General features: G+C 51.0%; 1 protein-coding gene across 3 annotated transcripts in view; it reads left to right on the top strand.

The window, feature by feature from the left end:
• Positions 1 to 14877, top strand: part of ACBD6 (acyl-CoA binding domain containing 6) — a 72299-nt gene that overhangs the window by 51881 nt on the left and 5541 nt on the right. The window contains exon 7 of one of the 3 annotated variants that reach the window (XM_068689982.1): positions 2407 to 2706. The exons of the other annotated variants lie outside the window; for them this stretch is intronic. Within the exon in view, the coding sequence (XP_068546083.1) occupies positions 2407 to 2436 (30 nt within the window). The 3' untranslated portion in view covers positions 2437 to 2706. Of the gene's footprint in view, positions 1 to 2406; positions 2707 to 14877 lie in introns of those variants that run through there. 3 annotated transcript variants of the gene reach the window in all.

Genomic DNA, 14877 nt, shown 5'->3' with positions numbered 1-14877 from the left:
ATTGTGTAAAAAGAGAAGAAATTAATTCTCTGCTGGAATTCTTGTGCAAAAGTGCAGCTGCACAGGCTTGGGTTTTTCCAGCCTGGACATCAGACGACCTTCCTTAGCCAGCTGTGCAGGAGTGGTTTGTCCAAGAAGCTCCTCCTTCTGCCATGTCCATCCAGCAGTTTCCTCTGGGTAAGGGATTCCCACAACTCCTGCATTGATCCTCACCTGCTTTGAGACATTCCTGCACTCACCTGGACTTCAGCGTGGTTTCCTGGGGGAAGCAACACCCCAAATCCCAGAAACAGAATAGTTAATGGTGGATAGATTAAGGGATGAACATAATGCAATGGATTTGTAGGTGTGAGCAGGAGAATTGAGTCCATTCTCCCAGTCTCCCTTAGTTTTGGTGCAAGAGGAGGCTGCCAGGAGGGCAGGAGGACATTGGGAGCACTCCCTCCCACAGCAAGTCACCTCACTGTGTGTCTGGCACCGGCAGGCAGAATGGGAATTAAGTCAAAATTAACCTCAGTCGGGAAACCCCCTAGCCCTGCTTTATTTGGACATTTAATTGAATTAACGACGCCGTGTAAGCGTGCTGACCCCCAGATGTAAATTGCTCCTCACTCCCCATTTCCCTCCTTCATTCCCTCACGCTAACGGAGCCGGTGGGGATGTGACTGCAGAGAGAGGGAGAAAAAGAGGGAAAAAGGCTGGAAATCAAAGGAAAAAAAACTCCAGCCTCGTGCCAACCTTTCCCTTCAGTGTCACAGCTGCGCTCACCGTGCTGTGATCTTTGGTGCCGCTAAGCTGATTGCGCCCGCTGAGGGGTTCAGCCACCTAATCCCGCGGTGCTGCAACTGGTTGCTTTCTATTTAAGCACAATTTGTGTTTTTTTTTTCCCGGAGAACTAAAAGTCAGTTTGGCTTCAGTGGACTCTCGAAGTGGGTCAGGCTGTTACGGGGACCCACTTTTTGACGTTTGCTCGGTTAATACAGGAAAATAGGACGCATTAGTGGGCTCCGCATCCTAATGGATGCTCGCGGGCTGGGAGAGGTCTGTGCATGCATTAGGGCTCACGGCGTCTGGCGTGGTTTGGGAGGGATGGATTCAGGAGGGATGGATTTGGGAGGGATGGATTCGGGAGGTGCTGTGCTGCCACTTGGATGCCGCAGAAATTTTGGTTTTGCTTGCGTGGACAAACCACGCCGGCACCGGCTGTGCGTCTAAAAGGGGCTCTAATGGGAGATGCCAATAGGTTCGATTGATTTCATTAATTTAATAGTCAATTTAAATCCAGTTCTCAGTTATTTTTCCAAGGAAGGGTTGATTCCCGTTTGTTAACAACCATTAAAACATGTTCATTTGCAACTAGATGTAGCCTTCGTGGTAAATTCAGTTCTCTTGCTAACCAGATACACAACATTTGTGCGTGTTTATTTAATTTAACTCAGAGCATTTTAACCTACTTCATTCACACTCTTAATTTTTAGGTGCATGTGAATTTAAGTTAGAATTTCATTGAAAAGCCTTTTCACTTTTCAAATTCTCCTTAAAAATCAATTGAAATCTCACCAGAAGTGTGGCGATGGGGCTTGGTTTTGGAAGGGGGAAAATAAACAGAATTGTATTTGTGTTTGTGAATAGCACATTTAGGAAAGGAGATGTTTACTACCAGAATGTGTCAGAAACCCTTCCTGCCCAAGTTTTGTTAACAAAATCAAGGATTTTAGGAGCAAAATGAGGGAGTGACTGAAGATTAGCTTAGGTTTCACCTCTGCTCTTAACCATTCTTAAGACCTAGTAGGTCCATTGCCTCCTACTTCATTTTTATCCAGATATAGTCCAAAACTATTCTAATACCTCAAAAGAGTTGTTACAGGAGTTTATCGCGTGACTTACCTGGTGATTTTCTTCAGATAGCAGGCATCAGATGCATGCTGCTTGAAAACATACGTTCTTTTCCATTAACTGCAGTGATTTTATGGGATTGTATTCTGCTCGAGCCATCACTTAGGATAACCTGATTTCAAATATATTATTGAAGTATTTTTATTTTAGCAGAAAAAAATAATTTTATGCCTTTCAAGCACTAAACAATGTTAGTTTTATTTGGTAGAAGGTTCTTAAAAAAATGTTTTTTTCATGATTCCAAGTACAACTTTTCTTATAAACTCTAAAGCCCCATTAAAACTGGTAGAACACATTATTTCAATTCCTTCTTGTTGTTAAGGCTTACTTGTTTAACTGGACAAAATCTGTAAAGCTGTTTGGTAAAAGTGGGACAAGACTGAAGATGACACAGGAGGTGTGCACAAAGATGCTAACCCACTTGTGGGGGTCTAGCTGGCAGCTGGGACAGTTCCAGTTCACACCTTGTGCTTTTCAGGTTTGGGCTCTTGCTTATTTTTGTCTCCCCAGATTACCGAACGAAGGCGAGATTCTCACTAACGGAGGCTTACGCGTGGGCAGATCTTATTAGGAGAGGGAAGACCTAGCGTGGAAAAGGACAGCACGTCCTGCTAGTCAGAGCGTGGGGAGCTCAGCATCCTGAAACTAATCCTGGCTGTGGGCTGCGCTCCTTGTTTGACCTTGAGTAAATCAGACAGCCAGGTTTTTTCTTCTGCGTGTGTCTCGGTTTCTGTAACTGTAACATGGGAGCATTATGTGCGTATATCCCTGGGTCTTGCCTGGATTAATAAATCAATATTTGTAAAGTAAGCCTCAATAAATGCTAACTGTATTAATACGTGTGCTCCAACCTTGCACAGAAGTTTGGGAACACGCCTGCATCGCTGCCGTGTGAGTGCCTCAAGTACATCAGGGGCTCTTGGCCAGGGGTGGTCGGCTGGGAGAGACCACTTTGGGTTGTGCTGGTCCTCCCAGGGGACCGCCTGTAGCACAGATCTGCCAGGAGGCCTTGAATACAACTTTTCCACTTAACATGCTCCCCCATCACCCACTGTCAGCAATGAGATTAAATTCTGTGCGACTGCAGAGGACGTTGCATGATTAAAATCCTCTTTTAGAAATTAATATGTACCATCGCTCTGGAGCACGGTGCCTCTTCTCCGAGAAGGGTATTGTCTCCTGAGCACTCAAGGTGGGAAAAGCCACCAAGTGAAGCTGTCTATCTGGGAATTTTATGCTGCTGCACAGTTGCTCTGCTGACAGCTACCACTGCATGAAATCACAGGGACCTGGGGACTTCTCCCTTCCCAGGGTCACGGTGATGTGGGGCACGGTTTGCAGGATAATAAAAGGAGGGTTTCAAACTTCTAGGTCCTATCAAGAAAGGGAAGGATTTCCTGAAGGAGATGGATGATCCAAATCCACAGCAACCCATTCTCCATAGCAGCTCTCTTCCACATCTGGGTATCCTGAGCAAAATCCCCTTGCCCCCAGGTGTGGCATGGCAATTCCTTACCTTGCTGCCCGCATCAGCCCAAAGAAATCAGCAATCAGCATGTTTGCACACCCAAATTCAGCCTTCAGACACTGGCACGGCCACAGAGGTGCCTTGTACACCAGCTCTGTGTGCTCTCACCAAGCAGGGCTGCTCATTTGGCCCAACCTGAAGCTCCCCAGTTGCCATTTCCATCCTGCTCCAGGTGCTGGGAGGCTGCATGGCATAACTGGGAGGCACAGAGTTATTCTGGGTGGACTGACAGATTTCTGGAGGAGTTTTTCTAAAAGGTAAAGGATATTTTGGATATTTAGACACCCATGCTGAACACAGCCTGCAGGCTTTGAGGAACGGGGCTCAGCAGCCTCCCTTTTCACACACACATCCCTGGTGCCACACAAAGCAACCAACAAGAGCAAGCCCCCCAGGTGTTCCCTGTTAATATACACGGGGAAAGTGATTGCTGCCTATTTAAATCCTGCACTGAAGGTGGTTCATCCTTCTGTGAGGCTTCAGGTGCTGTTGGTGGGGGTAAGCATGTTTGTTGCTCTGAATTATCTATTGAGAAACTGCTTATGTTGCCAGCCTATGCTTTGGGGTCAGTGTCCACAGGGTGGGTTCCCGTGCTTGTGGCTAACATCACACCTTGCTGGCAGGGCTAGGGAGTGGAAATAGAGCTGTGTCTGTTGTACAGCCTGAGGGTTTGGGGTTAGAGCAGGCTTGGGTGATGTTCCTAGGCTTGTGCAGGGCTGCAGAGGATTGATTCAGGTTGCTGTTTGTGGGTGAAAGTCAGTGAGGATTTACATTCCTTATCTTTCTTTTACAATATCCGAAGAATACTTGAAAATTGTTCATTGGGAAAGGGAGGGGAAGATTTATTTTCTTTAAAAACAGAAGTCCTGAGTTTTATCTGTCAATTTTTTTTCCTAATGTAGCTGTGGAAGTGTATAAAAACATGTATTTCAGAGGGGAGAAATCTGATTTAGGGAAATGATTTTTCATCTGAGAGTGTATATAAAGCTGTGCCTTTATTTGCTGTTAATATTTTGGTATTTGAGTCTAAAATGAGCTTGTTAAAACACTCTGTCCTCGCTGCCTTCAGTGGGTGGCAGGCAGCACTTCCACTCCCATTGCCCAGGCTTCCCAGGAATTGGAATAATGATTTCTCCTGTGAAATTAGGCTTTGCTGAGTTAGGCTTTCATGGCTATTTCTAATCCAAAAATTAACCAAAAATCTGAGCATCTAGAAGAAGTCTTTAAACAGCATAAAGGCTGCAAACATTTTTTTCTTCCCACCAATAAAAGCAAGTTTTTTAAATAGTGATTTTTTTCTGGACTTTGTTTTCTCTGCCAGCTTCCCACTGTGCTTGGTTCTCCTGTTCCCCAAGTTAAGCAGGAGCCCACACAGGGTTCTGGGGTTTTGCTCAGGACCCTTGCTGTAGGAGGTTTCTTGTATTTTTACAGCCTGAGCATCTCTCACCTTCCTAACTCGCTCCAGGAGGGCCCTACCTTGCTGCTCGTGGCTGTGCAGGATTTAAAAGGAGTTTGTGTTCCTTCTCTTCCCATAGTCCTGTGGTGTTCTTAAAAGATTAATTCTGAGTGTTTTAGAGAAATAGCTGCCTTTAGAAATGCACACACTGGCTGATTCAGGTATACAGGCAGTGGGCTCCAGAATAAAATCGTGCAGATGTCTGTGGGGTGGGCATGCGTCCAGCACATCCCATCCGGGCTGGAGATGCACCTTTGGTGTTATGCCTGTGGAGCATCCCGTTATCCTCACCTGTGGAGCATCCCATTACCCTCACCTGTGCACTTCTTATCACTCCTCTTTGGTTCTGAAACGATGTTTTGCAGTTAGGTATAATTCAGGCGTGTGTGGCTGCAGGTTTTCTTTCAGAAAACTGAGAATCAGGGGGAATTCAGAAAAATGCCAAGGGTTGATTTGGGTCAAAACGAAGGCAAACGCTCCTTTCAGACCACTTCACGTTTGGTTTATGGACCTGTTAAGGCAGCGGGATAATCCCTTTAGCTCACCCGTGTAATTCCTAGTGAATATTTATTTTAAAGTGACTTCTGTGCCCTCCCTCATTAGCGGAGCTTGGTAATGCATCTCCCAGCTGCTGGGCAGTGGCTGACAGCGGGAGGCTCTCTCCTTTTGTCTCCTTGCAGGGTTTTTAAACCAACTCTTGCTGGTTTAACCCCTCCAGCTCACCTCTAACCATGGGGAAGAGGGTCCTGAGGAGGGTCCTGAGCCCGGGCTGGGCTCTGGGTGCTGGGCACCAGCCCTGCTGGGGGAGGATGGAGCCGGTGGCGGGTTCAAGGACGCGCTCCCGCGTTAATGTGCGCAGACATGCTCCCTCTCCTGCGCTGATTGGCAAGGTTAACCCGGGGAGGCTGCAGCTTTTTCAGCTGATTTGATTAGACCCACTGCTTTATCCCATTTCCCCCACCCCCTCGGCCCAGCACCTCCTGATCCTTTTAGCGCAGCCCTTGCTCCGGTGAGCAGCCCTTCGGATCTCACCCCCCTCCACCACCACCACCACCATCCTTTTTTCTGATTTTCCTGCAGAATTTTGACATGAAGCAGATGATGCAGCCCTAAAGGGAAGAGCAGGCAGCGGGGTCCCAGTCTCAGGGGTGTGTTATCGTTACTCATCAAGGGGCTGCCTCCTCTTCCTCGCTCCCCCTGGCTCTGCCCGCTCCCGGTGTGCCTGTGTGAGTTTGGGGACCAGAGGGTGAGGCTGATGTGACCCCAGCAAGACACCCATCGCCCTCCAGTTCCTTCTCTACCTCCAAAACTGGGGGCAAGAAGGAATTTTGTAGGCAGGACCAGCTGCTGGTCCCTCGGTCCCCTGTAGCCCGGAGGCTGCTTGGAGTCTCAGCTCCGATGCTTCGATGTGGGTTCCTTCATCCCACAGATGCAGCCTGGTCCCAAAGCCACACAAACCGCATCATGTTTTAGCAGCAGTACCCCAAATTTTCTGGGCAGAGGTGGCTGTGGTCCCTTGGGAGCAGCACCAGTGGCACTGATCCCAGTGCCAGTCTCTGGGGCTGCCAGATCCTCCTTGGTGTTTCTCTTACACCGCGGAGGCGAGCGCTTTGTGTGCCTCGGGTTGTCAGTTCTGGGCTCCATCCCTCGTATTAAGCTGATGCCTGTCATATTAAATACTCCAGGGGAATTGGGAGCCTTGTGTCAGCGTGCCTAAGTGCCTCTTGCCAAGTCTCTTTAGTCCTCATAAATAAATAAGTGAAGCCCATAAATTACAGGCGCTCACAAAACCGAGAGCGCCCAAACTCCCAGATGAAAATTACCGGGGAGAGACCGGCACTGCTGCATTTTTGGGAACCCCGCACCGACCCGGGGGGAGGTCCAGCGGGGCTCTTTGTCACACCTTCATGGCCAGAACTGACCTAAATCGGTTTGGTTTGAGGAGCTCAGCCCAAACAGGGGCTGGGTCCGGCAAACAGGACCGACCCCACAGCCTCGCCCTGGGGAAGCAGACAATCCCCCGCACGCGATGTATTAAACCTTGACACACTGCATTACTTAAGAGGTCTCGGGGAAAATTAAAACCCTTTCGACTGGGTTTTGCAATGCAGGGGAAATTTTAGTGACATTTAAAAGGTTTCTCTTGTGTTCCTCTAATGGGATAAATAAAAAAAGGCTTGTTTTAGGCCAGCAAATGGGGGGACAATCCAATTTCCCTGATTCCATCAAGACACTCTTAAAGCATTAGCTCGTGCAGTTTTTAAAAAAACACACGACAGGCTGACCCCTCTGCCTGATGGCTTTGAGAAGTGTCCTGATGCCGAGGTGCCCGTCCCACCCCGTGTGAGTGCTCAGAGCCCGCGGGCAGCGCTCCCTGATCCGCTCCCCTGCCCTTAACCTGTGCAGGAGGGGGCACGGCCACCACTTTGTGATTCACCACACCCATCCACGCCGCTCTGCAGGGGCCGTGCTCCTTCAATTCGGTGCTTTGGCTCTTGGGAGGGGAAAAAAAAATAAATGACGTTAACCGGTAACGTTTCTGATGAGGGAATGAAATCTTTGCGGTTTTTTTAAGCAGTGTTTTGGCTCAAAATAAATACAGGTCCCCCCATGGAAGGCTGTATTTGTAGCTCGGGATGATTAATGTGTCAATACTTAGATATGGGGGGGCTCTGGGGATGGATAACGGGAGGTATGGAGCTGTTCACCTCGGGGTCACCACTTCAGCTCTGCCCCGGCTCGGTGGCCACCGCGGGCGGGTGCCATCTGCTCCCCAGCAGCCCACCCCGTGCACTGGGCTGGTCCCAGCTCTGCGCACTGGGGCAGATGTCGGGGTCCCAGCAGGCTCCCAGCAGCTTTTTCCAGGCCACCGAGCTCAGCCCTCGCCGTGACTTCAGCCCCAGCCTTCGGCTCGGCCCGGGTGGCTCAGGGGGACCTTGACCTCCTGCCGTGCTCACACGCCCCGTGAGCGGCCAGCCTGTTATCCCTGCCACGGCTGGGGGATCGCCTTCAAAAAGCGGGGCATCCCCGGCCATAAATCTGGCTGTCGCAAAGCCGGCCGCGGTTTCCCCTGCGTGCCTCCTGGTCCTGCTGAATTGCATTAGGATCGCCGCTGTCGCGCTCTGAAAGAGCCCTTTAAAGCCAAGAGCAGTTCTGCATCTCGCTAAATAAGTGATGACAAACCAAACTGCCCATATTTAGTCTGGCTGTATCTTAATGGCGCTGTGGTTCCTCCGAGAAATCCCGGTTACTGACAGTGTGATGACCCCAGGCACTTTTCCCCAGATGTTTTTCCGATTTTTTTTTTTTTTTTTTGCCTTCCGTATCGGCACTCGATTAAAAGCTGGTTGGAAAGCCGACTGTCTGCGGGTGAGCAGCACTAATAAACCTTTATCCTCCCCATTTCTCTGCTCTTCCAGCAGGAAACGGTCCCAAAGATCGTAAACCGGGAGGGGAGTTTTCGGAGTGCAGCGCGGAGCTGTGCTGGATGATAAAACGAGGGAACAGCTTCGTGCACAAAGGGCCTTATAAAATAAAATAAAAAAAATGATAAATTAGCTACTGACACAGCTCACAGAGGCTGTGAAAAGGCCTTTAGATGTCACAGCCCTTGGAGGTCAAGAGGCAGGAGCCTCTTACGTCGACTCCGGCCGCAGCGTCTCCCTGGCAGAGCTCCACTTGGGGCAGGATCCAGGCTCTGATGCCTTCCCCCTCCGGCAGACGGCTGCGAGTGCCGAACGCCCTCTCTAATTCCAGATTAGCCACAGAGAGCAGCCGTCGGGCTTAAGGAGCGGGCGTGCTCGGGAGGAAGGGCTTGTCTGGAGGCTGCGGGGCACGGCGATGTCCTGAGGTGCTTTGGGGTGGCTGGGACATGTCCCTGGTACCACGTTTGCTCTAAAGGAGCAGAAAAAAATGCCTGTTGGGCTGTGGGCCACTGTAATTCATCTGCCCACTTACCCCAGCCTTCCCCAGGGCATAATTTAGTAAAATCCAGAGCTCGTTTAGTGGGGTTTTATAACGCCAAACCCATGGTTCAGAGCATCCGAACGCGGTAAGTTTTGATTTTGCACAGCAAGCTGAAGAGGGTTTATGAGACCAAAACAGAGTCTCCAGATTCTTTATCCTCACCAGTTTGAAAGCAAAAAAACAAACAAAAAAAAGGAACTGAGACATCCCTTAGACCACGAGCAGTGCCTCTGGTCCTCCTGGTCCACATCTCCCCACGCCTGGTCCGTGCCAGCACTGCTCCTGGCTGCGGCGCAGGGACGCAGGGATGCGTTTTGCAGCTCCTCCTGTGCAGTGGGATTGCAGCTGTGCCTGCAGTCATGGGGATTGGATTTGGGAGGCTGAAACCTGCCTTCCAGCCCCACAGCTGCTCTTGCACTCCTGCACGCTTGCAGTGTCTCAGCCTCACCCTGCCTTTCTCACCCTGCTTTGCCCGAGCTGGGCAGACTCGATGGATCTGCGCAGACACCTGCGCTGAGCAAACCCCTGTGTTTGGTGCTGCTCTGGCCCACGCAGGGATGGTTTCTGTGCTTTCTCTTTGGTTTCTTTATCTCTTAAAACCCACCAAGTTCTTGGCTTTGAAAATGACACATTAAGCAGAGAGGACATGGAGAGCTGCAGGGTGGCAGCTCCCGTGCCATTAAGGTTGCCGGTTAAAGGTGCAACACCTCCCTGGCCACCCCCAGCTGTGGGTTCAGTCCTTCCTAGGAAAAACGGTGATTTACAAAGTCCCAAACCCCTCTGAACTCTTTAAACACAAGCCTCGAAGTCGGAAAGGACTCAGGTAAACAGAGCAGCAGCAGCAACACCCTCAGCTCACGCCCACCCCGCTAATTTCGGCAGCCCCATGGAGCATCCTTCTCTCTTGCGGGGCAGAGCTGGTACTGGGTGCTGGATCTCACCCTGCTCACGGCATCGCCAGCCCTGCTGCAGGACGGGGGAGCCGTGCTCAGGACGGTGCCTGCTGCCCGCTAAGCTCCCCGCTCCCGGCCACACGTGCTGCCCCGATAGCCGACAGCCGGTCCCGCGCGGGCACGGCGCCAGCGGTGACTTTACAGGCTTTGTGGCGGAGATTATTTAAAGGAGATTAACCCTTCTAAACCCCTTAGATTTTAATTATTTCTGTATGTATTTATAAAACCCGCAGTCTGCTGGTTCCAGGGCACAACTGCCCCAGTCCCCATCCGTAACCTGGATTCGGGAACGGGCACAGCGCGGCCCTAATACAGGACAGGGCTGGGCTGGGGGCATGCTGCTTAGTTATTTATTTACTGCCCTGCTGGAACAACCCACGAAGCTGAAACATTCAGCTTTCCGACTGTAAAAGGAGCTAATAATGAGGGTGACTTTAAAATAACGCTGCATGAATTGAGCTGTTTGTGAGCCCTCGCTAATTGTTGCGCTCGGGCAGCCCTGCCCTTAGCGCACGCTGCTGCCTGGGGAGGTAGGGAGGTAGGGTCCTGGCACTGGCAAGCAGGGGAGGGAAGGAGAGGGAGTCCTGCTTTGTTCCTTCGGTCTTTTATGTTGGTGTTGTCAAATGACAAAGCCTGGAAAAGCGCCCAGGTAGTGCTCAAAGGAGAAAACCAAAGGGCGTGCGCCTCCATCCTTTGATGCTCTCTCTCCTATTTGCCCTGTTAGTGCTGGGCTTATTGGGTTTGTTAGAGTTAGGGAGAGATGGAGGGAAGGTTTTCACTCTGCACGTGAGCTGGAAAATCCAAATATTTCCGCACACCAGTCCCTGCAGGAGGGGCAGGACACCCGGTGGTGGTGGTGAGCGCCGTTGGGTCAGAGATGCTGCAGAACCCTTAATACAGGTCCCAATCCTGGCTTGAGGCTGATGGCCCTATTTCTGTGTGTGTGCTGGGATTGCTGCTGAAATGTGATAGTATTTAAATTTGGCTGCTTGTTTCCTAAATACAGGCATAAGAGAGAAACAGACCCCAGAGCATTACGGACCCCAACAAAAAAATAGGTCACTCTGAGGACATTTCCTAAAATCAGATGATTTTATTTATCCTTGTGCCTTGAGCAAGGAAATAAATGCCGATAGAGCCAAGGAGCCCATATTTTTTTATTTTTTTTTTCTGGGAGAACTCTTTAACATGCACACGGTCCTACTCCTCCAGTGGTGAACATTCGACCAGTATCAATTAATTTCTCATCACGGCCTTTCCATGAGCTAAGAACACATCAACGGCCCCATTAGGAGGGGAGATGCGCCCGGCTCTCTGTGCTGCCCCACTGCCTGCCAAGTGGCAAGCTCAGGAAACCTTCAGTTTTCCTTCAAGCTGCCCCAAAATTAATACATATTTGGGGATTTGGGGATTTGCACGGGCAAGGTCCTCAGCTGGAAGCACCGGACCCTTGCGCTCAGCCCCGTGCCCTGCGGTGGGGGGGGGGGAGGAAGCAAAGGGTTAAATTTCGGGGCTGTAGAAGCAGATTGTGTTTTCCTTCTATGATGTGGGCTGACAAGACATCAGTATTCTATTCATCTGTTGGGAATTAGGCTGTTAATCCAATCAATGACTCTTGAGCGAGCCGCAGCCTGCCTCCCCACTGGGGAACAATCGGATCAGACGGGAGATTGTTTAAGAGCAGAGCGCGGTCCCGGTGTCAGGTGGAATTTCCAAGCGTTCCCTAGTGAGTTGGGGATGGGAAAGCTGTCTCAGCCCATTTATCCTGCCCCTTAAATAACCAGGTATCTGCTAAAGTGATAAAGCAGCGCACGAGCAGAATGGGGAGCGACGAACTTTTACGCGGGGGGGCAGGGAAGCGCCAGGAGAAGGGATATTGGAGCATCACGGAATATAGGGCTACAAAGGAGAGAGAGGGAGCAGCTTTTGGCTGTCCTGTTTGCAGCCCCTGCTCATTTATAGGTACTTTTGTACAGCTGGCTCAGCTGCAGCACTGTGCTGCCTGTTGCAACTCGAGGCACGGCTCCCTCCAAGGTTTGCATCCCCATCCTTGCAGTGGGACGACAAAGCCCAAATTTTCCATGTTTTATCTTACACTAACACACCTCTGCGATGACCGGGAAGGTGCCTGATGCTGGAAGTAACCGAGAGCAACAAATATTCCTTGGGGCACTACAAACACAGCCCCGCGGCGGTGCTTGGGTGCACAAATCGGGGCAGGAAGGTGCCCCGGGCCGGCAGCCCAGGAGTTGCCGCAGTGCACGAGGTGCAGAAATGCATTTGTTGTGCAGTGAAACAGCCACGCTGCGGGGGGATAGCGAGGTGCAAACACCGGGTGCTGACAGCAGGGGATGTGATAAAGCCCACTGAAACTGCACGTGGAAATTGAGGTGCAGCACTCGTCGGGAACTGGGGCGGTGAGGGATTAGCGTGGCCCTGGCCCTCTGAACTCCTGGGCCAGCAGGGTTCGGGGGCAGTAGCGGATGCAGGCTGCTATGGGGAGCGAGTTCCTGGGCATCAGGTGCTCTCTGAGCTTTCTGGGATCTGCCTTTAGCAGTAGGTTTGATTGCCTTCAAATCAGAGCACCTAAATATGCAGGAGCGTGTCCTCAAGGCACGGGTACAGGTAGGGAGGTCCCCAGACAGAAGGATCCCCAGCTCCCCGGCTCGGCTTTAAAGGGCTGCTGCATGCCTCTTCCCTCGATCATACCGGTGAATCAAACAAAAGCTAATGCAATTTCCTTTGCCTTTCAGTAGCAGACTGTGCTGTAAGGGTCCGTGCCATTGGAAATGTAATAATTGCTTCTCTATGCAGATCTAATTTATCCAGGAGGCACTTAGGAGATAGCCCCAGTGATAGCCTGGTGATAGGCTCTGGAGAAGGGCTCAAGAGGTGATGATAAAGATCTGTCTAGCACCTTCCAGCCTGGCGGGTATCTGCCTTGAAAGGGCATAAAGGGGCAGGAGAGAGAGCTCCTGGAGAAGGACAGCTCGGCACCAGGAGCAAGGGGCACCTGCCAACCCTACCTGCATGCTAGACTTAATTGGGGAGCTCATTATGGGATAGCCAAGCCCCGCATGGGTTAGCTTGGGTTGTTGCAGACCCCAGATAACAGCTGTGTGTGGCTGGTGCCTGGATTTGGGTTTTGCTTCTGCTGGAAGTTGCCCTGTGTCCTTGGTCCTTGGAGCCTTTGCAGGTGTTAATGGTGCGTGCCCAAATCTAGGCTGCTGCGTGCAAAATAAGCACAAAAATGAAAATAAAGGCTGTGCTGGGCCATCCACTAAGTCACCTGGTGGAGTTCAGGCTGCTTGTAGCAGCCCAGGTCGCTCGGTTTCGCGTACTGGTGGGCATTAGCATCCGAATCCTGGTGCGCTTTTGGCTGCAGTCTCGCCCGCAGTCATCCTGGGGATAAAATCTCGGAGAGAAAAAGAAGATGATGAGGTTAAAGTAAATTGTTGGGAAGTTGAAGTCTAAAGTGGAAATAAATGAGGAATAAAACCGTTTTTAAAAGTGGAGGGAAGTATTTTCTTGCGATTTTTCATCTCCCTGGCTTGAGTGAGTCTGTGTCGTGCGGCTGCGGAGATTTATATTCACAGCTCCTAAGCAGTAGTTCAGAGTCTGTATTATCCCAGCCCTTTTTATTCACTCACCTTCTAAAGACGTAGTGTAAATATTTATCTTCGCTGGCCCATCCGTGCTGCCCAGGCCCCGCGCTGTTAAACACTCTTATCACCTCATCGCTCTTATCTGCTGCGATCCCTGCCAACCTTTGGAGCCCGTGAACGGGGACGAGCACACACCCGTTAACATCCCACAGATGAACAGGAAAAAAAGGTGACGGAGGAAAAGAATACCTTCACGTGCCATCTTTCTGAAGGGAAAGGTTACTATTTGTGTTTTCTGCTGATGTCTGCCCAGCCCCGGGTTCATCACCGTGAACCAAAGCCCTTGGGTAAGCAGAGGCACACGGTGAGCATCTCCTAACCGAAGTGCTCACCCACAAGAGAAGGGACCGGCTGCCCTGGCTGCACACTGGTGTGGATTTATTGTTCCTCTGTAAAAAATCCAAGAAAAACCCAACGTGGAGCCATGCCTGGCTTTGTTTTCCCTCCTACATGAAAGGTACAGGTGTAGGGGGTGTCTCCATGTGGCAGCAGGAGCTGTGTTAGGTGATGCACACAGCTGCAGGGCTCGGCGCAGACGGTGCCGTGCTGCTGCCTCCCCATCAACACTTCCAAAACCCCGTGTCAGGTACACCAGGGAACAGAAATCCCCAAGGAACGGGCTGGGGATGGAAGCCCCGGTGTAATCCTCTCCCTTGTAAGACCAAACTGGCGTGCAGTGGCCATGGTACCACTTAAGGGATAAGACAGTCAGTCCATCTGCGCTCGCTCCGTCTTCTCTCATTTCTCTCACCCAAATTTCTCAGGAGCGCCGCGCAATCCCCTTATCCTATAAGTTACCCACTGCCAGCGGGATTTCCACGGAGTGACATCTGTCGCAGACCTTGCACGGAGGAGGCAGCGGTAGTTTTGCAGCATCTTTGTGCCGATGGGTTGGGTAAACACGGACATTTGTTATTTTTGAAGTTCTTGGCTCGCCAGCCGCTGTTACGGGGCATAACGCAGCGGCTCCCAGAGAGGAAATTGTTGCAAGACAAGCAATATTCTTTTATTTGCATGCTCTGTCTTCATAGCAGAAGGAGAAGTTGTTGGCTCAAACGCTTACAAGTGAGTGCACTGTCACGGGGCCACACGCGCAGACCAGCGGCATTGCAGGCTCAAACCTGGCTCGAGATGTTCTCTGCAGGAGCCCGTCCTTCGTGCTCCAGAGCACGTTCAGTGCCCGGGTATTCACCAGCCTCCTCACGCCTCTTGGGCCTCTTAGCAGCCTCAGCAGCAGCCTCAGACACCTTTCTGTCTGTCTGTCCTGGTGGGTGATCTGTGCCCGGAGGCGTTTTGCCTCCCCAAGACCGGTGGTGGCTGCGGGTCTGCCACCAGCTGCAGCGCTTGCTCCTGGCACGGGAATCCCCGCGTGTAACCATCAGCGATGCAGCTAATTTTAATATTTTAAAGCTA

Source organism: Anas acuta, chromosome 8, assembly GCF_963932015.1.
Source record: "Anas acuta chromosome 8, bAnaAcu1.1, whole genome shotgun sequence".
Classification (NCBI taxonomy): Eukaryota; Metazoa; Chordata; class Aves; order Anseriformes; family Anatidae; genus Anas; species Anas acuta.
Note: the sequence above shows the minus strand (reverse complement) of the source record. Positions and strands in the feature narration are given on the sequence as shown.